Raw genomic sequence first — 25,245 nt, forward strand, 5'->3', positions numbered from 1 at the left:
CACAGTATCTTGCATTGTCGGTGCAGCGATAGCAGGTAGCGAGAAAAATAGCTCATGAATTATCGGAGTGGGCGCATACACCCACTTCTCTTTAAGGTCAATTTTCTCGAGCTACCATGCTCCCCTCATCATTTCATCCTCTAGGAAGACAGTGTGTCTCGTTTCCACAAACTTTGTATGTCTGTGTGGACAGTAGTAACGAAAACCTTTTAACTTTTCTGGGTAGCCAATGAAATGGCAACTTAATGTTTTAGGATCTAGCTTCCCAATGTTTGGATAAAATACTTTAGCCTCAGCAGGACTCCCCCACACACGTAAGTGGTTTAGTGAGGGTACTCTTCTTGTCCACAACTCATACAGTGTTTTGAGCATCGACTTACTTGTTACTTTATTGAGAATATGAATAACGGTTTTTAACGCCTCCATCCATAGGCTCAATGGTAAGGTAGAGTAACTTATCATACTATGCACCATATCCATCAGGGTACGATTGTATCTTTTAGCTACTCTATTCTGCTGAGGTTCGCCTAGTGTATAATACTAGGCTACTATGCCATTCTCCTGTAAGAACCTTGCAAAAGGTCTAGGAACTTGGCCATATGGGGTATGCTGACCGTAGTACTCCCCCCACAGTCGGACCTGACTATCTTAATCTTTAAATTGTGTTAGTTTTCAACTTCTACCTTAAATATCTTAAATTTATCCAATGCTTCTGTTCTTTCTTTAATTGGATAAATGTAGCCCTAATGGGAGTAATCATCTGTGAATGTTATGAACGAATCATAACCATCCACACTCTTTACAGAAAATAGACCATAGATGTCTGTGTGAATAATCTGTAAAATTCCTGCGCTTCGTTTGGCATCTTTCTTAATTTTCTTTACATACTTTCCTTTTATGCATTCTCTGCATTGTTGTAAATCTGAGAACTCTAATGGAGGAAGAATATCATTCTTAACTAGTCTTTCTATTCTCCCCCTCGAAATATGGCCTAAACGACAGTGCCATAATTTTGACGGCGCATCGTGAGCTCTCTTTCGTTTTCTATTTACATCCGCAGACGAGGATACATTCTCATTGTCACGCGCAATGTTCCCATCATCGCATACAACATTCACATCATCATGTAGTGATAACAAATAAAGCTCATTTTGTAAGATAGCAAGACCAACACATGCATTATTAAATGTTATCTTACATTTGCCATTTCCAAAATGGCAATCATATCCATCATTGTCCAAGTATGAAACACTAATCAAATTTCTCTGTAAAGAGAGAACATAAAGTACATCTCTAAGTAAAAGTGTGAAGCCATCAGTAAGCTCTAGAGAAATATCGCCAACGGCTTTAACATCTGCTCGGACTCCATTTGCAACTTTAACGTGTCTTTTCCTTCTTTGCATAGTCCTCGTCGAACGAAATCCCTGTAAGGAATTAGCAACATGAACAGTTGCACCTGAGTCAATCCACCAAGTAGATTTCGAATACTGTACATATAGGGATTCATTTATGAACGTAATAATGTTCTTAACTTTCTTTGTCATGATCATCTTTAAGTAATCAAGACAATCTTTCTTATAATGTCCCGTCTTCTTGCAATAGAGACACTGGTCTTTCTCTACTGTGAACTTGTTCTACTGAGGCTGATGCAGCATAGAACCCTTTCCTTTGACTTTGAGGAGGAGTTAACATTATTATTCTTTTTCTTGTTGTCTTTCACATAATTGATAGTGCCACCAATGGTATCTTTCATTCTCTCCTCCTCTTGCACATACATAGACATGAGCCTCTCTAAGTCCCACTTCTCGGGCTGTATGTTGTAGTTGACAACAAAAGTGTCAAATTCCTTTGGCGAGGAAGCAAAAATCAGATGGATAAGGAACTCTTCCTTGAGAGCTAGATCCATTCGTTTTAGCTCGGATGCTAAATTGCTCATCCTTAGTATGTACTCTCTTATGCCACCATTTCTAGAGTACCTCTCTGTCACCAGCTGCTTTATCAGTTGGGTAGCATATATCTTTGAAGAGCCAGTGAACTGACTCTTTATTCTATCGAGGTACTCGGTGACCGTGTCACACTCTGGGATTGAGTTCATAATTACAGGCTCAATCGTTTTCTTTATCACAACCAAATATTTTTTATTGGCAGTGACCCACTTCCTATGCTCAAGGTCATAGGACATCTTTTGGGATTCAAAATCTCTCTCTAGTTGCCCAAGCGGCATCAGCCTTGTTTGTCTCCCTCACCGGTGTCACAGGCTCAGTAGGACACGGTCAGGTGACTACCCAGTCCACCTCAGCTAAGATGAAGGACAGGTTAATCTTTTTCTTCCACTTCGTGTAGTTGTCACCTTTTAGAGTGGGGATCTCTTTGATACAACCCATCAAGTTGTATCCGTCTGAAAACATAATTCATATAGAGTGAGTGAGAACATAAATAATAACAATAATTGCATGCCTTGATTCCAACGTTGGTCAAAATTAAAATATACAACTGTTTATACATTAAATCTACATCACCGTTGGGCAGAAATAAAAATAATGCATAAAATCATTAAAATTGCGATGTTGTTATTAACAACGTTGGTCAGAAAATAACAACATTATAATCATATCAAAATATATTTTTCTCCAATTAAATATCACGTTGGTTCAAAATAACTGGAGAATAAACTATTTATTTAGCAGCGAAAAACATAAAAATTCATTATTTATTTTTCAGAAGCATTAAACTTTTCTCAACTATTCTCTGAAAAATTATCCAATTAGTTCAAATTTTAACAGAGATATTGAACTAGACAAATATCATCAAAATTGCTTCTGAAAAAAATAAAACTTAAACTCATAAAAACACTGTACATGTGGCCCAACCCAGTTGACAACAGTGAATTCTGGCCCGGCCTGTTTCTGTTCTCGCGCGCGCTGTGCTTCCTAGGCCGCAACCTGGGCCTGGGCTGGCAAAGACGGCAGCCGCGCGCGCCCGCCTGGGCCAAAACTCAGTCCAGTGAATCTGATCCGTTCATCCAGATCCGACGGTCGCGCGCGCGGTTCGGTCGGTATAAAAGGCGACGACGCGGCAACCCCGGTGAAAACCCTAGCCCATTCTCTGCTGCCATTTCTCTCTCTCTTCGCCTTGCTCTGTTCTCTCCTCAGCGCAGCAGCAGCCGAGCGAAAGCAAGCGCGAAGATGGCGCCGTCGCCGGTCCCCTCGGCGGCGTGCGCGCTCCCCAGCGGGTGAGCACGCCGTCGTCGAGCGGTCTGGGCTACGGTGCCCTGATCCCGTCCGAAACCCTAGATATGACCCGACCACTTCTCCTCCTTCTCTGTCTCAGTCCCGCGACGGCACGGAGTGAGACGATGACGACGCTATCGCTGGCCCTGTCGCCGGCGCGCGCGCTGCCCAGCGGGTGAGCGCGCCGACGAATTAATATAGACCATATCAATAATATTAAAATTAAATTTTGGGACACTAAATGACTTCAAACAAAAAACTTTTCAACTACAAAGTTGTAGATCGTATTGAGAACTATAACTTTCATATAGACCATATCAATATCCAAGATTGCTTGATAATTTTAAATTTCAAAATTTAAAATCTATAAACATACAATAATATTTTGGGACCCTAAACTGTTTTAATTCAAAAACTTTTCAACTACAAAGTCGTAGATCGCGTTGAGGGCTATAATTTTGATATAAAGTTTGTCTTCATTCGAATTCATATGAAAAAGTTATGAATTATTTTTTGATATAAAGTTTTTATATGACCCCAGACGAGACTCAAAATCAAGTTTAGGGATTGGGATGACAAAATTGGACAAGTTTGAGGACCTAAACGGATGATTTATAAGTTTAGGGACCGGGATGACACAGCCGAACAAGTTTAGGGACTGAGATGACATAGATGAACAAGTTTGAGGACATAAACGGTCGATTTACGAGTTTAGGGACCAGGATGACACAGCGGTATAAGTTTAGGGCTACAGATGAAGAATCTGCTTCATTGTTCCCACCATCTATATCAGATGTTTAATAAGAATAGGAATCGAATAAGTTGCTGATTGACTGAGGAAGCATTTGAAAAGAAAGGAAGGGTGATGCTTGTTAAACAAAGCTGCGACCGCGGGTGCACTTTACTCTAGTAATTATTACAAGAGAATTGCCACACAGCTTCGTCACCATTGCATCTAGCCTTAATCAAATGTTAGAGAATTAATATGTGCATTTAGAAGCTAATAAATGGCCCTTAAGATTTATATACCTGGGCACGTAATTTCTAATTGCACTGTTACACGTAGGCCTTTGCTCCTTTGGCTCTGATTGGTTGATGTGGTGCCGTGATGTTGGTCGTTCTCGGTAAACCAGATGCTGCACAAATACAGATAATAATAAGAACTAAGAAGCACAAATACAGAAAAGAAATCAGTACTCATTTGGAGCCCACCCTTTTTTTTTTTTGACAAAAGTAATACAGTATCGTAAAACAGAGTTCCAACAGTGGTATTTAAGTACACAAACACCATGCAAGCTACCGTGACTAAATTTCTCCGGTGACCGCTGGCGGCTATGTGCTTACAAAAGATATCCCCTCGGACTCCTAACTCCACTCCAGCAGATATCTCCGAGAAATAAGCGTGCATCTATCAAGAACTCACCAGGTACGTATCCAGCGAGTCGAATCCAAGCTCCACGTCAGCAAGAACGCCTGGGAGGAAAACGAACAGAACATCATGATCCAAAAGACTCGGAGCCGCAACAGTACAAGCAAACAGAAGGTAGATAACAAAGAGAAACCGCACCGTTCTTGCCCGGGACGAGGAGTGAGGTGACGGCGGCGGCGGCGCAGGCATCGGGAACCTGGGAGAGGCCAAGCGGAGGCGGAGCAGCGCCGGCAATCCCGGCACCTTGCCCACGAGGAAGAGGTCCTTCCCCAGCGCCTCCACCTCCCTCATCACCATCTCGCTAGCGTTGAACACGCCGCGCTCGCGTTACTGCACGCCCGCGCAGCCGGCGGCGGCTGCCGTAGACGCTGTTGGCCTAGTCAGGGAACCCCGCAGGGGCCTTGCCTTCCTTGATCGCGTCGAACTCGGTGGCCGTGAAGCTGCCGCCCTTCTGGGAACCGGAAATGAGGAAGTGGAGAGATTTTTTTGAACCCAAAATTAGGAGAGGGCGACACGCAAGATCTGGAGGGCAAGTTTTGCGTGGGGCATGGCGCGGGATCGCACGAGCGAGTGCGGGCGGGGTGAGATGGTGAGAAGTCTACCATCACACATCAAATAGTGGCCATCAGATTTGATTTAGTTATCTTCTTAGCCCTTCTTTTAATAGAGACGAATTTTTATGTATAGTTTTCTGGATGGATAATAGTTAAAAGCTCTCGGCAGAGGACGTTTTCTCGAAGTATCTAGTGTAATTTTGATTGGTTCCTTTCAGTAGAGATACTGTATATCAGATCAGATGACTTCACACGACGATCCCAATTAAAACAACGGGCCCTCAGCCCATCACACTTTCTGATCGTGACTTCTTCTTCTTTTCCGAAACTTTGTGGTCGTGACTAGTCCATATACTACTCCGTACTTCATCCATAGGATATAGTAAAAGTATGTGCGCTTACCTGCCCAGCTACGGAGTTGAAGTTTTTTTTTTTTTGTTTAAGACAGGGTTGTCCGACAACGTCGTTCGAGAACGATGACATATAGAAGCTTTATTATGCCATGTTTGATCCTATATGATATTAAGTTTTTAAACTGGTTAAAATTAAGGGCTAAAATTTAGACCACTTTAATTCACTTGTGTGACTTTTTTGTAGGACTAACTAAACTTTAGACAGCGTTTTAGACCACATATTTAGAGTCTCAATAATTAATATGATCTAAAGTTTAGTGGGTAATAAACTTTAGACCACGGGATCCAACACAGGGACTTAATTAGTTACTACCAACAGACTTGGTGAAAATGTTTCCTTCTACACCTGAATTTTATCGTCATGTTATAAAATTTTTGGGGGTATTTTAGATAAGTTCCAAGCCCCAATTAAAGGTATTGTCAGAATTAATTAGCTTGTAGTATTCCTTGCTACACCCGAAGTTTAAGTTACACCAATTCTACCTATAAATTACATTGAAATAATAACTGTAACTCTAATACAAGTTGAATGTAAACCCAATATAAGTTGACACTAACTAAAATTAAATTGTGGAGAGGTTTGTTTCACTCGGGTTTAGTTTTTTTTTGTCTCCATGCATGCTACTTCCTCCGTTCCAAATTATGAATTACTATGCTTGTAGACATATTGTATATACATGTGTGCACAAAAGCTATGTACCTAGAACCCCAATAGACTTGCAATTTGAAATAGAGGCAGTACTTAGGAAGAAGAAAGGGAAAGAAAAAAAAACAGATGTGGGGAGGAAGGTTTTCACCCACGCACCGAGTAGACAATCCCACTAGCAAATATGCCCGGCTGGCGCATTATAATAGGACACTAGTCGATTGGCGTGCGATTCCGCACGCTCGCGCGGTAGCACGTTCAGAGGTTATACAGGTCTATTGAAATATATTACAGGGATAAGTATTTTATAGTGGAAAAGCTATACACGGTAGCTGATCTCTAAGCCGGCGTACACAAATAGTTGTCTTCGGTGGTAGTAGCGCTGCCGATGTGTGGTGGTGCTGGTGAAGGTCTGGTGATAGGCGATGCATGATGATGCTGATGTACATCATTCTTCTGTTGCATTCATCCAATCCCAGCGGTTGCCTGCTAGGCTCGGCGTTTCTGTCTGCAGTCTGGTTGAGATGTATTTTTGCTGAAAGCATAGGCATCCATTATTTCTGAATATGTGAGGTAGCGGTAGTAGATGAGACACTTAGCTGGATGTTAGAAGCGTACCTTGTTGGTTTCGTAGTATCCATGCAGCTTTTGCACGTTTTTGTGGTAGTAGTCTATGGTAAGCGTTAGTTCGCCCAGTGGATCGCATAGTTCCTGTGACTGTGGTATATGAGCTGCTGCCTGTCTAAACTCAGTTGGAAGAGGTTGGAAGAGATGAGATTAACTGGTGTGTGAGGTCGGCATTAGTTTTGATGCCTGAAACACAGTGGTCGAACCTGGTCATGTCAGCATTTTGTTGGTTGACTACATGTATGAGGGTGGACAAGGATGGGTAGTTGAGATCAATGATTCGGTAGCTGAGGACGTTTGTAATGTATCTTAGAGAATGGTAGACTGCCAATGTTTTAGCTGTAGCAGCATTAGCGCAGGGGACTTCATTGTAGCGTGCCGTCAGATTCCCCATGGTGATGAAGGCTTCGAATTTAGTTGGAACTGTTTCGTGAGCGGTCACAACAGCCTGCTGACCATATACCTTCTCAGTTGCGGCAGCATGGATGGTTTTGAGGCGCGAAGCAAATGCCGGTGGTACCGTTGTCTGCATTTGTGGTGTATTTGCAGATTTTAAAGTTTGTAAATGTGGGAAAACATGATGGACATACTTGGGTTACGAAAGCGATTGGGCGTACCTTTAGAGGATCGGGTATTTTCTGGAATGCTTTGATGTTGACAGATGGATGTTGTTGACGCTGTGCTAGGTCGATAATGTCGTGGATAATTTTTGCCTGTCCGTCTGCGTCTAACAAGAGTTGGTGGAGCCACTGAGCCACGCTGTAGAAGTAGGCACTGTCATTTTCGTGGTCCCTGTAATCAAACTTGTGATAGGATACTGCAGAACAAAGGAGGAGAAAAGGGATGAACAACAATGGCATGATAGATGGAATGACAGAAGCAACATGTTGCTATATGAAGGCAAAGGATGGCATAGGCCACGGAGCATAGGCTGAGTCTGTACCTTTGAGCGCATTAACAAACTCCGGAACAAACTGGCCACAGACAAGGTCTGCACTACGAACAGCAGCGGCTCCTGAAGAGGAAAGAAACCATGAAGGGATGGCTCAACGAGTAAGATGCGGATAATATATAGAAGGCAAGCGCGGCTGTTACCTCCCCAAACCAGCCGGTGCTGCTGTAGAAGGCGCCTCCTCTTTTGCCTGGAAGCTGCGGGATCAGAACTTTGAATAATATAGGATGTGCTGGTACCTACGTAGGAGCTCGGAATTTTAGAGATAGCACTCGTAATCTGACAAGAGGACCACAAACCATGGAATGGCAAGCAGAACGCACGGCGTCTGATGCGACTTGTTGCATTCTGCTGAGGCGAAGACCCTGACCGCAATGAACCGCCCACACGAGAAGAAGGGTCCGATGACTGGACATGCGTCGGCGAGGCGGGCTGTTGGTGGAAAAGGCGGCGCCGTGCACGAGATCTTGGTGGAGCTGCAGTAGAAGGGCCTAACCGTAACAAACGGTCCGGCTGAACAGGAGGACAAGAGCCGCCTGGCTCATCAGAGGGTGCAGTACCTAATAGAAAGGACAGATATTAACAAAGTCCGGTAGCGCATGCCCACTAAGATAAGCAACAAGAAGGAAGGCAGCACATACGCTGCGGTGCGCGATGGGCCAACGGTAATGGAAGCGAGGAATCTGGCTGTAAGGAATCGCGGCGCAGCGAGAACAGACCAGACGTATCAGCAAGATGGGACGAAGCACGGCCTGAGTTGAGAAACATCACACAACCTATTAATAATGTAGTAGAAGGAAGAGGAGATGCGCAATAGCGCTAGGTACATACGTTGCCTAGTGCGGGGAGCCGAGGAGGCGGCAGCAGAGGCGCGCAGGCGCACCGAGCCGTCCACTGGCAGGGCAACCGGTAAGTTAGTGCAACAAATAGGAACGTGTGCAACAACCGGAGCAAACAGCATATAGGAAGCAAGTAAAATAGAATAAAAAGAACATACTGTGCAGGTCGCCACCACATGGAATAGACGACTCCATTCAAGGCGAGCACTGCGCAGATAATCATAGCGAACAAAGAACCAGAAATATTTTTTGCTTGTTTTTTTTTTAGAACCAAAGAACCGACACGGTGAGGCAGCAGTTGATAGACCCAGGCAGGTTGTTATAGACAAAGGGTGGTCGAAGCACGTAAGAACAGAAAAAACACATACGCAAAGAAACTAAAACAAAGCATGCAGTCGGTGTGGATGAGTCAATTAGCCAGGAATGAGGAATCATGAACTTATCGAGGGTCAGTAAATTAGGCACAAATGAGAAAGGCACACTGCTGTGGGAACTAAACTGACGACTATGAAACATTGAAGCAAACTGAGAGGAACCGTGGGAAACCTAGTCAACATACATACAGGAAAGAAAAAGGTGTAACATGATGTGAAGACAAGCGGGAAGCATGAACCACGAAACAAAGGTTAGGAAAACAGGTAAAACAAATTGGAGAGCACCATCAGACGCTAAAACACCATTCCGTCTGGAACGGAACCTACTTGATCAATTAGCTGCTGCGCAACTGCCAGGAGCAGCGGACAGGGTGCGCCAGCATCACTGGAAGTAGCAATAACCAGCCTAGCTAGGTGGATACCTCTATTTGCAATTGGGAAAAGATGGCGAGCTAAATGCCTGTACAACACTAAACCGAGAATACTGTAATCAGCTATAATGAAACCAAATGTGGCCTATAAGTGTACCAGGGCTTGCAAAGATGCAGTCTCATAAGCAGAAGAAGCTGGTAAACCCGGGGGAGCCCAGAAGAAAAGTGTGGTGCCAGATGGGCCTTGAGCAGCGTGCTGGGGCAGCTGCAGCTCAACACCATACAAATTAGTCCCATCCTCTACTGTCTGCCGTATAACGGAGACATAAGAAAGGCAGCAATGCTGCGCCACAGCCTGTAAAACAGCTAAGTAGGACATGCGGAAACAGAACATTTTTTCCCTTGTTTTTTATGTTTTGTTCAAAACACACATAACCCCCTTTTTTAAAATTCCAAACTCACGCAAGCCTACACGAACACGACGTTCGTGCAAGATAAGAAACCCAAAACGCTGCATCAGTGAGGATGTATAATATCTTAGATGAACATAAGAAAAGGAGACGCACAAGGCAGGCAGGCTGAAGAACGGACCTGGAAAGAACAGGCAACCAACAGGGACAACAACGGCGCCGACGGGAACCTGCAGGGGGAACGGAGCGGTCAAATCAGGCAAGGGCACAGGAAACAGAGAACCGAAACGCATCTGTAACACACAATGAGACGGAAGCAGGTGAATAAAATCAGCGCGCACCAACTGGACGACGCGCACCAACTGGACGACGGCGAGATTCTCCGGTGGCACAGACACGTGGCTAAACGGCGGAGCAGCGACCCCTGGCCACAACTCAGAGGCGTGTGTCGACAATGAACGCAGCAGCAACGACGAGGGGAACCTACAGGGGCAACGAAGCAACCAAATCAGACATTGGCATACCGAAGAGCGAACTGGACCGCATGTAGCGCAGAAGGGTGGATAAGACAGAAGAGAGGCAACAGTACGACAGCGAGGCTCTCTGCGGGAACAGCCGCTTCCCTGGACGGCGGAACCGCGACGGCCGTCCGCAGGCCCCGACGACGGCTCCCAGTAGAATGCTGGACAGCCCCAAGGAGCCGAGGAGGGGCAGCAGCAGCAGCGTACAAAGAAGCGCCGGCGGCGAAGGAGGCGGAAGGAGAGGAGAGCGGGCGAGCAGCGGAGCAACATGCCGAGGGAAGGGAAGAGAAAATGACAGCAGGCCGATTGGGGAGAAGTCGAGGACGCAATTATTGATGGCCGAATCGGAAGGCAAGGTCACAGAAACGAAGGCAGAAGTGAATTCGGACAGAAGCCAAACCGAGAAGCTCAAAGGTAAGAGGAGAGAACAGTTAGAGAATCAGGCACCCACCTACCAACATAACAAGAGGCACGGTGGCCGTCAACCAACAGATCGTGCGGTGTAAAACATGTAAGCCGACGTGTATAGAGGAGCAGGCGGAGGAGCTGGCCATCTTTTTGGCTTTTAATACAATTTGTTGCATGGTTACCTAGGCCGCCTCCGCCAGAGATAATAAGTAAACTATTTATTTGTTGGACACTTGGACTTAATTGGACTTGGTCCAACCTTGTGTTCAATTAAATCAAATAAATTTAGTAAGTTGTTTGTCATCTAGTAGTAGAAGCTTTTTCACTGTTACTAGGTTTTATTTTCGTAAATTCACATTTTATACTGTTAAGAAAACGACAACACGCAATGTTCATATATATAATAACAATATCTATACTTCCAAAACATTCAAAATTTTGTTATGTCATCGCGTAAACAAGGAGGAGATGACGGAGAGATCTTTTGCTTGCGTTGGGTTGATTGTCGGACTGGCCTAAGCTAGATTGCTAGTGGTAGACAAGAAAAAAGAATTGCAACAAATCGGCTGATGTAGGATGGATGGCCACTTGGCGAGTTCCTTTCTCATTTCGCCTTTGCTTGCACTGGAGCCTTCTTTCGCCGCTTCTAGAACGCTGGCCGTTTTTCTTTTGGAAATTAAAGGCAGTACGGGCACATATACGACGTTAGATTCAAATGATTTTGAAGGGTGCTATACGAGAAAAGTCATGACGTTCGGATGTGAGTTGAGAGAGGGAGAGAGATTTGTTTCATGGTTTGGGATCTCCATTACGCTATCCATTTCCCGTTTTCCGGGTTGGATAGAAATAGAATGATTGATGACGGGCCACGACAGTGAAAAGAAAAGAAAAAAAAAATTCGTCGGCGTCAGACAACCAACCTAACCACCGCAAGGTCGCCGCGCGTCGCCGTCGACCGTCGCTTAACTAAGCTTACGGCATCGGGTTTATCTTAATTATTAATGTGCCATCACCTCTGCAAGTTGCCCGCCGCACGAATATATTACTGTGGTAATAATAATATAACAGTTGGTTTTATCCTGTTCTTCCGAGGAAAACAACGCTGCATTTTGTCGTATACGTAAACGCAGCGAGATATATAACTGATGAACAATGAGTGATTTAGGGGCCGTTTGGCCGGGCTCTTGCTGCGGCCGGCTCTCCTGTAGCGTGCAGAGGAGCCGGAGCTAGGAAGCAAAAAAAAAAAATACTGACTCCGGCAGCTTCTTCGATGTCAGTGAGAGAGAAGAGAATGAGAAAGAAAGACAGCTTCTATATACAGTGCGATGAGCGGTGCTTCTACAGTAAATGTCAGATGGAGCCGGTGTTGTTAGGAGCCCGACCAAAGGAGCCCTTACTCATCCGACAGATTTACTGAAACCATGCCCAGTGCACTCAGTATTGTCTAGTACTCAAACATGGTTTAGCACCATGCTACAATGCCTGAGTACGTTTATGCGGTTGCTGAATTCGCTTCTTTTTTTCTCCAAAAAACTGAAACAGACAAGCACACGAATTTTCCAAGGTATCGCTTCAAGAATTGGTCAGAAAAAGCAAGGAAGGGTCAGTAGCTGGCTAACTGGAATAATGCAGAAGCTTCCAGCCGAAAATAAGCTAATGACCCTCGGGGACGGGGGAGGCCCATCTTAGTTACCAATGCAAGGAGAGGTTTGGACCCTGGTACGGAACGGTGCCCCGACCCTAATTAATCAGCTATCAAGGGGCAAGACAGGGAAGGGCAGCGTGTCGTGTTTGGAAGGACATGGATGGATGGGGATGGACGGGCCGCGGCTATGTAGGGTTGAAGACGAAAGTCGAGCATCCATCCTCCCGTGACTGGGCTAGTCGGGAGGGACGTCGCACGTCGCTGCGCGTCGCCCCGTAGGCGGGCGCTCGGGGTCCGTCCGTCCACGCCCCTGGTCGCCTACGCCATGCACGCACGGCACCTCGACGGTGTACAAGTACGTCGGTATAGGCTCGCAACGATGACAAGTTGGCAACTCGATGGACCATCTCGCCAAGTCTCGTTGTTTGACCACGCTACAGTCGTCGTCTATCCTAAAACTCTCTCTCAGTTCTTGGCGTGGGTGTACGAAACATCAGCATCATGCCGCTAAATTAAAACCCGAAGGGGCGGCTCGCTCTTCCCTAATCCCTGTGCTGGTCAGTCAAACTATTGGATTGAATGGTAGTGCTACTGTTGCATTCTACGAGTCCTGATTCCAGGATGTCCGTTCTGGATTATTGCTTGGCGGTGAACTGTTTCCAACATTGATTACAAACTTTCTTAGTACTACGTTGTATATACCTGTATTTCGCGGTTTGAAGATGGCGATAGGTCTCATTCCGTCCCCAAATAAGTTTCGCTGTGGTATTCGTTCCGATCAAATTTTTTTGATTTGACTATGTTCATAGAAAATTTTATCAAGATTCTTACTCTAAATAAGTTTATTATGAAAATAGATTCAACGATCTACTCCCTTTTCTAAAAATAAGTATCGTTCGTAGTTCTCGAGAGTCAAACACTTTCAACTTTGACCAAATATATATAAGAAAATATTAATATTTATTATACATAATTAGTATAATTAAATAAGTTGTTGAATCTATTTTCAAATTAATCTTATGTGCAGATACAGATGTTGCTAATATTTTCTATAAATTTAGTCAAACTTAAGAAAGTTTGACCGACACGAATACCTCTATGACACTTATTTTGAGACGGAGGAAGTGTCTAATAATACTATTTACATACTGTAAATATTAATATTTTCTTATATATATTATGTAGAAAAAACATTTGACTTCTCGAAAGCGAACCACGCTTATTTTGAACGAAGGGTGTCGGTGTTTTGTAAACCGGACTAGTAAATTTATACGATTGTCGCGCTGCTCTAGAAAGACGATAGTAGCATCCAATAGACATGAGGATTTATACTGGTTCAGGCCGGAGCCCTACGTCCAGTCTCAGAGAAGATCGAGTGAGTGTTCCTCGCTTAAATGCTCTGAAGTTCTTACAATGGGAGTACAAGAATGGTGAAAGAGGTGATAGAACCTATGCTAGACGAGGAGCAGCCCAAAGAGAAGCTCTAGAAGCCCTACTGCTATGGATAAAATGGTAGAGGATGATGAATGTGAAGATCCCGAGATGGATGTCCTGGCTGCCTTTATATAAAGTTCGGGGCCAAGGCTCGTTACAAAGGGAAGGTTCCTTCGACTGAAGGGTCGAGAGCCTAAGGGAGGTCCTAGCTAACTTGACTTGTAAGCTACGCTGACAATGGCTTCTCCACGTCTGGCTTGTTGTAGCTTTTGGCCAGGTGGGCTCGTGTATACTGGTGCCTAAGTCCTCCTGTCGCGATGACGTCGCGGTCATGTGATGATATGAAGTCAAGATCGATGAACCAATACGGTCATATGATGATATGAAGTGGATCATATCATTTGTGATTGGTTGATGCATGTGTTGTATCAACATTAGAGGAGATGGAATGGAATGCGCAATACAAAGGTATATTTATAGGGCATTTCATTTCACTAGTCAAAGGTTGTGTAGAGAATTATATGACCGAGTTTAGGATAGATGGTCGTACTATTAAGAGAAACGCGTGAGAAGATTGTGCGGTGCTCCGAAGGAGGATTTGTAAGGGGGATTGTGCTCACCCCGCAGGGATCGCAAAGAGTAACTCTAGTCGAGCGTGTCATTGAGCTACCCTCACTTGGCTTGTGAGGTTCTTGCGGTGTCCAACATGTGGATGAAGTTCGTGCAACACCTCTTAGTCCCCGAACCACCAAGTGAGCTGTCGACACAACGGAGACATGGCTTGGTGGCAACCAAGTGAACCGCGGGAGAAAATCATCGTGTCAATCTTGTCTTTCCATTGGTTTGCATCCCCGTTATACAAGCTTGTATTTACTTTCACATACATTGTGCTGGTGTAGTTGCTCTTGTAATTAATTGGCTTGTGTAGCTCGCTAGTTACCTTCTTGCTTATGTAGCATAGAAGTAGCTCCCTTGCATGACAAATTCGGTTTGAGTAACCTTGTTAGTCATATTTTTTTTAGTTTGTATAGGTAAGTAATTTGCGCTCTCTAATTTATCATTAGTTGCCTTATTATTGAGCATTGCAAGTGAGCTTAGGAGCCTTGTGCTTTTGCTACTAGCATGTGTAGGAGCTCCCCAGTGCTTGAAGTACTAGTGGCATAGGTTTGTGTGATCTTGTTCCTAGAATTAGTTAGGTGAGCTCTACCTAGCTCAACACCTTTATTGCCTAACTAGGATCTTTATAAGGTGCTTGAGAACTTAGATATAGGGCTATAGTCTTGGCTAGACCGTTAGTTTTAATTTTGTATATATTTGGGTTAGCCGATGCATTTATTTTTAGAAAGGACTATTCACACCCCTCTAGTCCGCCATCTCGATCCTACACTCGTGAAATCATTTGGAACCTGACATCTCCTCCTCTTGCCATCCTTGTTTTCCTTGGTCCGTGGGCTATGGTAACGTGTCGAGATCTGCAAGACAATCTGTCTGCCTCTCTCGTGCCTCCACAGTCGGCGGACTGAGAGGCGCTCGTCGTCACCTTCGTCGGTGTTCGGCGTTTTGTGCCCCTTGTGTAGCGTGACCGCACCTATAATTGTTAGGCAGTGAATGAAGAGTTATTCCTCCACAGCCATGCCTTGCCTCATAAACGGTTCGTCCGCTTTTGTTTTTTGTGGATATTCGAATTCTGCCAAATTCTTTCTCCTCGATTTGGGGTTTTTTACCACGGTGAGCCCCTAGGCCAACGGTGCGGGGTTGCGCTACTAGCGCAGAGTCACCGAATAGGAAGGGTGTACATATATATTTTTTTTCTTCGAGGAGACGTTTCCCTGACCTCTGGTTTGCATGGTTGGGAGGACTTTTTGCGACAGTGTCCTAGTTCGTAGGTTTTCAAACCTTTCTTGTTTTTTCTACGTGATCGAGCTACGATCACGCTTCGAGCTTCGCATCGCGCGTCACCCCGGCCTCTTTGCTTTGTCGATCTCTCCCAGAGAGGTTGTAGACCCCTGACGGTTTGTGAATCTTCAGAGCAGGCCTTAGGTCTGAGACCTAGGACATAGGGCAGAGTTGGTCAGGGCTTGGCCTTGACCTCTTTCAGTGTCGCGATGATCCAAATCCATTTTTCCTTGGCGTCCTTAACGACCTTGAGAGGTCATGTTGCCTTGTAACAGGCGGGTCTGGTTTCGCCCCACGTGGGGAGAGGCATGTCCACTGTAACCACATGGTCAGAGCGGTGTGCCTCATCGAGGTCTATGGGTAATTCAAGCGGGACCTAATATCCTCCCCAGTCAAAGTGGAGTTCGGCTGTGCCTCACGTGAGACATCCCATAAATTGTCGACTGTTAATCCCGTTGGTCCCCAATTGCCTCTACAGCGGCTAGAGGGCAAGATGCCTCCACAGAGGGGGTCAACCCAGGAGACTTCAAAAGCAGATGACTTGGACATAGGGAGAGATGGTCGTGTGGATCCATACCACCAATTAGAGTAGTAGGGGCCCATCTCCTCCCTACCCCTATCCCTTTTGTGGCCTCAAACCCTTCTAAGGACTGGTCGAAGAGTGGGTTTTCTAAGTACGATGCGGGGTCATGGATGTGAAGGGCCACTCGACATGTGAGTCTGGGGGGATGTTGACCTCCCCTGGCCATGTCGTGTCTTGGAGGTGCCCTCTTGTTGATGGTTGTGTGCCATGAGGCGCGTGTGGGGAAATCAAAAGAAGATGAAAGGTATGAGGCTTACTCGAGATACGTTGCCGTGCTCGCGCCCACTGCCCTGCGTTATGAGAAGGTGGTTAGTAAATAAAGTTGAGTATGCGTGCACCTATGGTGTCCCCTATGGCTGGTTGATGGAGCTATAAATCAGAAGGACCAGTACGACAGAGGGGGTCATTTGCTTTCCAACATGTGCTCATTGCTTCTTCCTTTTTGCTTTTGGGTGCTCGTAGTTTTCCTTCCTCTTTAGGTCGATGGATCACGATAATCATCCATGGGAGGCATCGCAGGAGGCTGGTGGTCCACTGTCGCGTCTCCGAGGTCTGCTGCGTGAACAGGGGTAATCATTTAAGCAATGTTTTGAGTTTTGGTGTTAACCTGAGTTGACCGTGAGTGCTCCTCTGGGCCGTCTCTCATGCCACATCGGTAGGGTCATCGGTGCTGCTGGCGTTGCTCCGGCTAGGGCCCACCGGGGGTGGGATCGAGCTCATATTCGTCATCTCCGCTTGGCCATCGAGAGTTTCGCCACCTCATTCGTGAGGCGGACGAAGCTCACCAGTGATTTTCCATGGCCGCCCATGAGGCAAGGAGGCTGGAGCTCAACCTTGACCCCACTAAGGTTGCTCTCGCCACCTCAGAGGGTGAGTTTGCCACCGCACAGGCGGTGACCGCCGTCGCCTAGACCCACATCGTAGGTATGGGTTTCCTTCGTCTCGACGCTTGGATGGATGTTAGGAGCCGTTGATCTTCATGTTGTCTTGTTGCCAGGGTTGGAGTGGCTGGCAGTTTCTCACCATGAGGAGGAGGAGGCTCGCCTCCAGGGTCGGTGTCGATGCGGGACCCACAGGATACCCCGCAAGGGAGAAAGAAGATCTAATCTAACTAAGATTCTTCCCATGTAATCTTAGTAGTAGTACTATTCAGTAATCCTACTAGGAACACTCATTGTAAACCGACTAGGACTCTGGCCTCCTGACTATATAAAGGAGGGCAGGGCTCCTGGGGAGGAGAACAACAGAACAATAATTGTACGATTCCTACAACACAATTAATCCAACGTAGAGGCTAACGCTAGCTGGACGTAGGGCTGTTACTCGACCCCAGTCGAGGGCCTGAACCAGGATAAATCGACTGTCTCTTGCGTTCACCGTCGAGTTCCGCATACGCTGAAGCCCGAACAATACTGCCCTGGGGACCTCCGTGGCAGGCTATCGGTGGTAAAACATCGACAGCTGGCGCGCTAGGTAGGGGCTTTCGGCGAATTTGCATCCGAGAGCTCGATGGACCTCAACAACATGATCTTCTCAATGGGATCAACTTTCATCTTCAGCTCATGGATCTGCGAGGCGGACAACAATGGTAAGCTCCAAAGTCGTCTCCTCAAGGATTCAAAACACCATGAAGACGATTCTATTTCGATGACCACGACAGATCAAATCTCCAGAAGATTCGCGTAGCTCATAGTGTCTGATTCAACTCAGGTTCCGCAGCTTTGTGCATCCGACTCAAATTCGAGCTCCGCATTCGAGTTAGAGTCTTATCCGAGTCCTTTTGGGAAACTGAGTTCTTTTCTGATGGGACTTAAGAACGTGGCCCTGGCCTATCAAGAATACAACTCGGAGTACGCGTGGAATCCCTTCAAGAAGCCGGATCTTCCTCCACTCGGACTCCTAAACATGGCAACATCTTATCAGGCACGGCTCAGAGAAGTCCTCGATCTAGTACTAAGAATACCACTGAAGGGAGCTCAGGAAGGTCTCGTCCTGACTATAACATCTCAAGACTGCATCGTTCACTGGCCGGACTCTATTCCTGAGGATAACAGTACTCGACTGGACAACACGACGACGACGGCTATTCTACCTTACCAAGAAGGAGACTCAATCTGCGACATTGAGGCATCTACTAAAGTCATCAGCAACTCCGACAGTACGAAAACTAACGCCAATAATAGGATGGCTCACGCACGGGAAGTACTCATGGTTCGAAGTCCTCGGTCACCATTAAATCCCCTAGAAGCACCCGATGTTAGGTCATCAGATGAATCAGAATCCAACAGATCACCCTTTGCCTAGGGCTACGACGGAGAAACCGAGAGTCAGAAACAAGCTAGAGAAAGAAAAAACAAGTTGAAGCAAGGGCACCAACACCGCGCTAGGCAGCGCAGGGAAGCCTGGATCAGATATGAGTCAGAGTTGGCTGAATGCGACAGAAGAAAATCACAACGAGAAGTCGAAGGAAGACACATGGCAAATACGCCTTACAATAAGATTCGAGAAGCATTAGAAGAACTCAGAGCAACTTCACATCCCGGTGAGAAGTACGAACAGCTCTAAGACTTGCTCCGGTCGACGATCCCGAGAACGCATGAAGAGAGAGCCCAATCAAGACTACCCGCCAGATCAACAACCCATAGGCAAGAAGATCAAAATCAAAGGAAGTCCGCTTTCGAAAGACTTGGGCCAGGTGGAAGCCATAACAGAGAAAGTAGGAAAGAACATAATCAAGGCCACCAATTTGAACAACCAAGAAAGACCAGGAGTAGGGTGCCTACCCAGACAGCCTCGCAGAATTATTCCCATCAAAACAACAGTTGGCCAGAAGGAGGTGCCGAATCCGAATTCAAAGCCGGAACACACGACAGATTCCCCTGTTTCGTGAACAGGCTTACATCGGTGCGATTACCTCACAAGTTCAAACCGTCTAACCACTCCAAGTATGATGGCAAAACTGAACCAAGACAATGGCTCAGAATATATTCACAATCAATTGAACTAGCCGGAGGAGACGATGATATCAAGACCCTATTCTTTTCCATGGCACTAGAAGCCATGCCCCTCCAATGGTTCGACAAACTAAATCCAGGATCTATCAGAAATTGGGAGGACTTACAAAGAGCTTTTTGTGAAAATTTCACAGGAATCATTACACACTCAATCACTCATGCAGAACTAAAAGGACTCAAGCAAAAGGGAGGCGAAAGTCTTAGAAATTACTATCGACGATTCGGTGAACTACGGGCTCAAGTGCATGACATCACCGAACGAGAAGTAATTGAAGCTTTCTCTCACGGAATCATGGCTAGGTGGCAATTTCAAGACTTCTGCAAAGAAAATCCGAGAAACAATGAAGAATTTAGACGAATAGTAGAAAAGATGATTACTGCAGAAGAAAAAACACGAGAGAGGTTCCCGGATAGAAGCAACTAGGACAACCCGGACAAGCAAAATCATCGAAATAGCAGACATCAAGAAAGAAAACATAGACCAGACAATACCATGGCAATGGCCGACAAATCAAAGAAGTTTTCTAAACCCAGAAGATATGATGACATTGAAAACATACGTTGCCCATTGCACCCTAATGGGAGGCACACCATCGGAAATTGCTACACTTTCAATGATCGATACACAAGAAAAGATAGTAAGGAGAACACCAAAGAGGACAATCAGAAAAAAGATGAAGACAACCACGAGGACAAAGGATTCCAAAAACCTAGGGGAACGGTAGCAGTGATCTTCTCAGGGGCTCCAGATTGCAGAAGCAAACATCAAAAAAAACTAGCACTACGGACTATCATGACAGCAGAACCGGCTACACCAAGATATCTCAATTGGTCACAGTATCCTATCCAATTTACCAGAGAAGACCAATGGATTAGCATGGGAAACGTAGGCCATTATCCACTAGTTCTAGATCCAACTATTGCTGGTATGACTGTCACCAAAGTACTTATCGATAGGGGAGTCGGACTCAACATCATCTTTTCAGAAACACTAAGGAAGATGGGACTACAACTCGCCGGGATGATCACACCAACAACCACACCTTTTTACAGAATAGTACCCAGCAAAGCAGCCATGCCGCTCGGACAAATTACTCTACCAGTCACTTTTGGAACACCCTCGAACTACCGTACAGAATTCATCAAATTTGAGGTGGCGGACTTTGAGTCATCGTACCACGCAATTCTCGGACGACCGGCACTAGCAAAATTCATGGTGATACCGCATTACCCGTATTTACTGCTTAAGATGCTAGGACCCAACGGTGTCCTTTCCCTTTGAAGTGATTTGAAGCGTGCTTTTAACTGCGACGTTCAAGCAATCCAAATCGCAGCCAAAGCACAAGCCAACAATGGAAGAAAAGAAATAGCCACAATTGCTACAGAGATGAGCCAAGAAGAATTAGAAATACCGGCTAAAAAGCCCAGCATCATCGCACCACCAAAAGAAGCCGACGTCAAGCAAATCGACTTGGGCACTGGCGATACCTCTAAGACAGCAACCATCAGTGCTCACCTCTCGGCAAAATAGGAACTCGCGCTCACCAACTTTCTTTGGGACAACAAAGATATCTTCGCTTGGAAGCCGGCCGACATGCTAGGTGTCCCAAGAGAGTTGGCTGAGCATAGAATTGATGTTAATGAAAGCTCCAAGCCTGTAAAGCAACGGCTACGACGATTGTCACCTAACAAGAAGGCAGCAATTAAAAAAGAAATCACAAAGCTAATGGCGGCCAGATTCATTAGAGAAATCCTTCATCCAGATTGGCTAGCAAACCTAGTTCTAGTACAGAAAAAGAACACGGACGAATGGTGCATGTGTGTTGATTACACAGATCTCAACAAGCACTGTCCGAAAGATCTGTTCGGGCTGCCACGCATTGATCAGATAGTTGATTCAACAGCAGGATCTGCCCTATTATCCTTTCTTGATTGCTATTTAGGGTATCACCAGATAGCATTAAAAGAGCAAGACCAGAGCAAGACATCTTTCATTACCCCGTTTGGTGCCTATTGCTACAAGACCATGTCATTTGGACTCAAAAACGCTGGAGCCACCTACCAAAGAGCTATCCAAACATGCCTTGGCGATCAAATCAGTGAAAATATAGAAGCATTCGTGGACGATGTAGTTGTAAAAATAAAGAACCCGGATACACTGATTGAAGACATAAGACAAACCTTCGAGAACCTGAAAAAGTGGAGATGGAAATTGAACCCGAACAAATGTGTGTTTGGGGTTCCTTCAGGACAACTACTCAGTTTCTTGGTCAGCCATCGTGGAATCAAAGCAAGCGCTAAGCAAATTAAAGCCATAACGGAGATGGGCCCACCCAAAAACATCAAAGATGTGCAAAAGCTAACGAGCTGTATGGCGGCACTCAATCGTTTCATTTCAAGGCTCGGTGAAAAAGGACTACCTTTCTTTAAACTACTAAAGAAGACAGATAAGTTCGAATGGACAAAAGAAGCCAATGAAGCTTTCAAGAAACTTAAGGCATACCTCACATCCTCACCAATTCTCACACCCCCAAGGAAAGACGAAGATATGATGCTATACATCGCGGCGACTACTGCTGTGGTCAGCACGGTAATAGTCGTAGAAAGAGAAGAAGAAGGACGCGTGTATAAAGTACAACGACCCGTATACTACATCAGCGAAGTATTATCTGAATCAAAAATACGGTACCCGCATGTGCAAAAATTACTCTACGCCCTATTAATCACTTCACACAAGCTTCACCACTATTTTAAAAGCCACCAGATCACAGTGGTGACAGACTTCCCGCTCGGAGACATCTTACACAACAGAGATGCGACGGGACGCATATCAAAGTGGGCAATTGAACTCGGAGCTCTTAACATCGATTTCACCCCGCGGAAAGCAATCAAATCTCAAGCCCTTGCTGATTTTGTGGCCGAGTGGATAGAGATTCAACAGCCTTTATCAGATACAATCCTTGACCACTGGAAGATGTACTTTGATGGGTCACTCAAGCTAGGAGGAGCAGGCGCAGGCATTCTCCTAATTTCTCTGGATGGAAAACAACTTAAATATGTCCTTCAGATATTATGGCAAGCTACAAACAATAAAGCAGAATACGAAGCTCTCATTCACGGGCTACGAGTGGCAATTACTCTCAGAATCAAGCGATTACTCATATACGGCGATTCAGCAGTAGTCATCAACCAAGTCAACAAAGATTGGGACTGCACCAAAGAGAACATGGGTGCTTACTGCGCTGAAGTCCGAAAACTCAAAAAGCATTTCCAGGGGTTAGAAATTATGCATGTCCTGCGTAATAACAACATTGCAGCAGATGTCCTCGCCAAACTCAGATCAGACAGGGCAAAGGTACCACCTAGCGTATTTATAGAGGAATTATCGACTCCTTCTATCAAACAAACCAGAGAGAAAACCCCGGAACCCCCAACTAAAGGCAGTCATATTCTGGTAATCAACACTTCATGGACACAAGCCTTTATTAATTATATCAAAGAGAATAAGTTACCAGATGAGAAGGAGGAAGCCACCCGAGTTGTTCGCAGAAGCAAAAACTACGTCCTAGTGGGGGACAAACTATATAGAAGAGCTGCATCATCAGGAGTACTCCTAAAATGTGTCTCGCTCCAAGAAGGCAGAGAAATCCTAGACGAAATACATTCAGGTTGCTGCGGAAATCACGCTGCTTCAAGAACACTAGTCGGCAAAGCCTTCCGTACCGGCTTCTACTGGCCAATAGCTCTGAAAGACGCAGAAGAACTTGTCAGAAAATGCAAAGGTTGTCAAATGTTTGCAAGACAAGCCCATATGCCAGCTCACAATCTTATCTGCATCTCACCCGCTTGGCCTTTTTCCTGCTGGGGGCTGGATCAAGTAGGACATCTGAAGAAAGCAAAAGGCGGCTTCGAGTACATCTTTGTAGCAATCGACAAGTTCACCGAGTAGATTGAATACAAACCACTCGCGAAATACAGCGTAGCCAAAGCAGTCAAGTTAATCCAAGACATTATGCACCGCTTCGGCATGCCTAATCAAATCATCACAGATCTAGGCTCCCCATTCATAGCTATAGAATTCAAAAGCTAGGCACAAGACTGTGGTTTCAGTATAGACTACGCGTTTGTTGCACATCCAGAAGTCAACGGACAAGTAGAAAGGGCTAATGGACTCATACTAGCCGGATTAAAACCAAGGTTCTACGAAGAACTAGTGGACTATGGGTCCAAATGGATTGAAGAATTACCTAAAGTAGTATGGGGGCTATGAACTCAAATAAGCAGAGCAACAGGCTACTCACCCTTCTTCCTAGTTTATGGGGTCAGAAGCCGTACTGCCTGCCGATTTGATCTGGACATCACCAAAGATAGAACAATACGATGAAGGAGAAGCAGAACACACAAGAAGATTAGAACTCGACAACTCAGAAGAAGTTAGAGTAAACGCTACCATCCAATCAGCCAAATACCTACAAGGTTTAAGACGACACTACAACAAGAGTATCCATCCTTGATCTTTACAAGTCGGAGACTTAGTGCTAAGAAGGATACAAAAAACTGACGGACGACATAAGCTACTCAGTCCATGGGAAGGTCCGTTCATTGTCACAATAGTCACTGGACCAGGCACATACAAGTTAATAACTGAAGATGGAAGAGACGTCAACAATACATGGCACATCAGCCAGCTAAGAAGATTTTACGCGTAAAAACAACTCAAGAAAAAACAGATATGCAAGCCACAAGGGACCAACGTTCATAATCGACAAAGGACAATATTCCTCGACAACATATGTATTAGTTTATATTCATGATCAATAAAGATGATATTCATCCACAGCATGTCTTGTCATGACTTTCAACGAGTTGTTTTCATGAAACAAAAAGCAAAATGGCTAAAAACATGCCTGAGCCTACCGGCCGAGAGCAAAATAGCTGAAAAGATGCTTGAGCCCGCCGATGAGGGTAGCTAATAAGCTAACACCTGAACAAAAGAGCAAAATGGCTAAAAACATGCCTGAGCCTACCGACCGAGAGCAAATAGCTAAAAAGATGCTTGAGCCCCGCCGATGAGGGTAGCTAATAAGCTAACACCCGAACAAAAGAGCAAAATGGCTGAAACATGCCTGAGCCTACCGGCCGAGAGTAAAATAGCTAAAAAGATGCTTGAGCCCACCGATGAGGGTAGCTAATAAGCTAACACCCGAACAAAAGAGCAAAATGGCTGAAACATGCCTGAGCCTGCCGGCCGAGAGCAAAATAGCTAAAAAGATGCTTGAGCCCGCCGATGAGGGTAGCTAATAAGCTAACACCCGAACTAAAGAGCAAAATGGCCGAAACATGCCTGAGCCTACCCGGCCGAGAGAAAAATAGCTGAAAAGACGCTTGAGCCCCGCCGATGAGGGTAGTTAAAAAGCTAACACCCGAAACAAAAAGCAAAATGGCTGAAAACATGCTTAAGCATCCCGGTCGAGAGCAAAATAGCTGAAAAGACGCTTGAGCCCGCCGATGAGGGTAGCTAAAAGCTAACACCTAAAACTAGTCGACCGAAATTAAGCTTAAAAAGACCCTCCAGCTCTTCGTTCCAAAAAGCAAGAGGCTCGGGGGCTACATCCAGATAGGAATACTTTTTCCTCAGAAAAGCACAAGCGCCACTCAAGAAAGCACTCGGATGCTGAAGTTTGTCAAGGCAACATTCTATGCCGAGTCGTTTTACATAGCGCAGACGAAAGGTTGTCAACACAAAGATCTACATCTAACAAGTCATAGCGCGGACAAAGCACTCGACGGATCAACAAAAGAGGAAGAAAAGAAAGTACTCGACAAATCGAGGGATTTCGTTAGGATAACACATAGAGTTGTTTACAGGGCAGAGACGAAAACACGGGACAAAGTACTC

The 25,245-nt window shown here is 45.4% G+C and overlaps 1 protein-coding gene and 1 long non-coding RNA gene across 2 annotated transcripts; both read right to left on the reverse strand.

The window, feature by feature from the left end:
* Positions 1-2,157: 2,157 nt before the first annotated feature.
* Positions 2,158-5,180, reverse strand: LOC136534664 (uncharacterized). The gene is made up of 4 exons (XM_066527054.1): positions 4,798-5,180; positions 4,654-4,703; positions 4,260-4,366; positions 2,158-2,398 (listed from the first exon to the last, which is right to left on the reverse strand). The coding sequence occupies exons 1-4, from the start codon at positions 4,954-4,956 to the stop codon at positions 2,274-2,276; spliced, it is 441 nt and encodes a 146-aa protein (XP_066383151.1). The 5' UTR covers positions 4,957-5,180; the 3' UTR covers positions 2,158-2,273.
* Positions 5,181-9,498: 4,318 nt separating this feature from the next.
* On the reverse strand, positions 9,499-10,401 carry LOC136534663 (uncharacterized). The gene is made up of 3 exons (XR_010778777.1): positions 10,187-10,401; positions 10,027-10,075; positions 9,499-9,700 (listed from the first exon to the last, which is right to left on the reverse strand). It is a non-coding gene; the product is annotated as an uncharacterized lncRNA (long non-coding RNA).
* Positions 10,402-25,245: the final 14,844 nt, after the last annotated feature.

Source organism: Miscanthus floridulus, unplaced genomic scaffold, assembly GCF_019320115.1.
Source record: "Miscanthus floridulus cultivar M001 unplaced genomic scaffold, ASM1932011v1 os_2153, whole genome shotgun sequence".
NCBI classification, from domain to species: Eukaryota; Viridiplantae; Streptophyta; class Magnoliopsida; order Poales; family Poaceae; genus Miscanthus; species Miscanthus floridulus.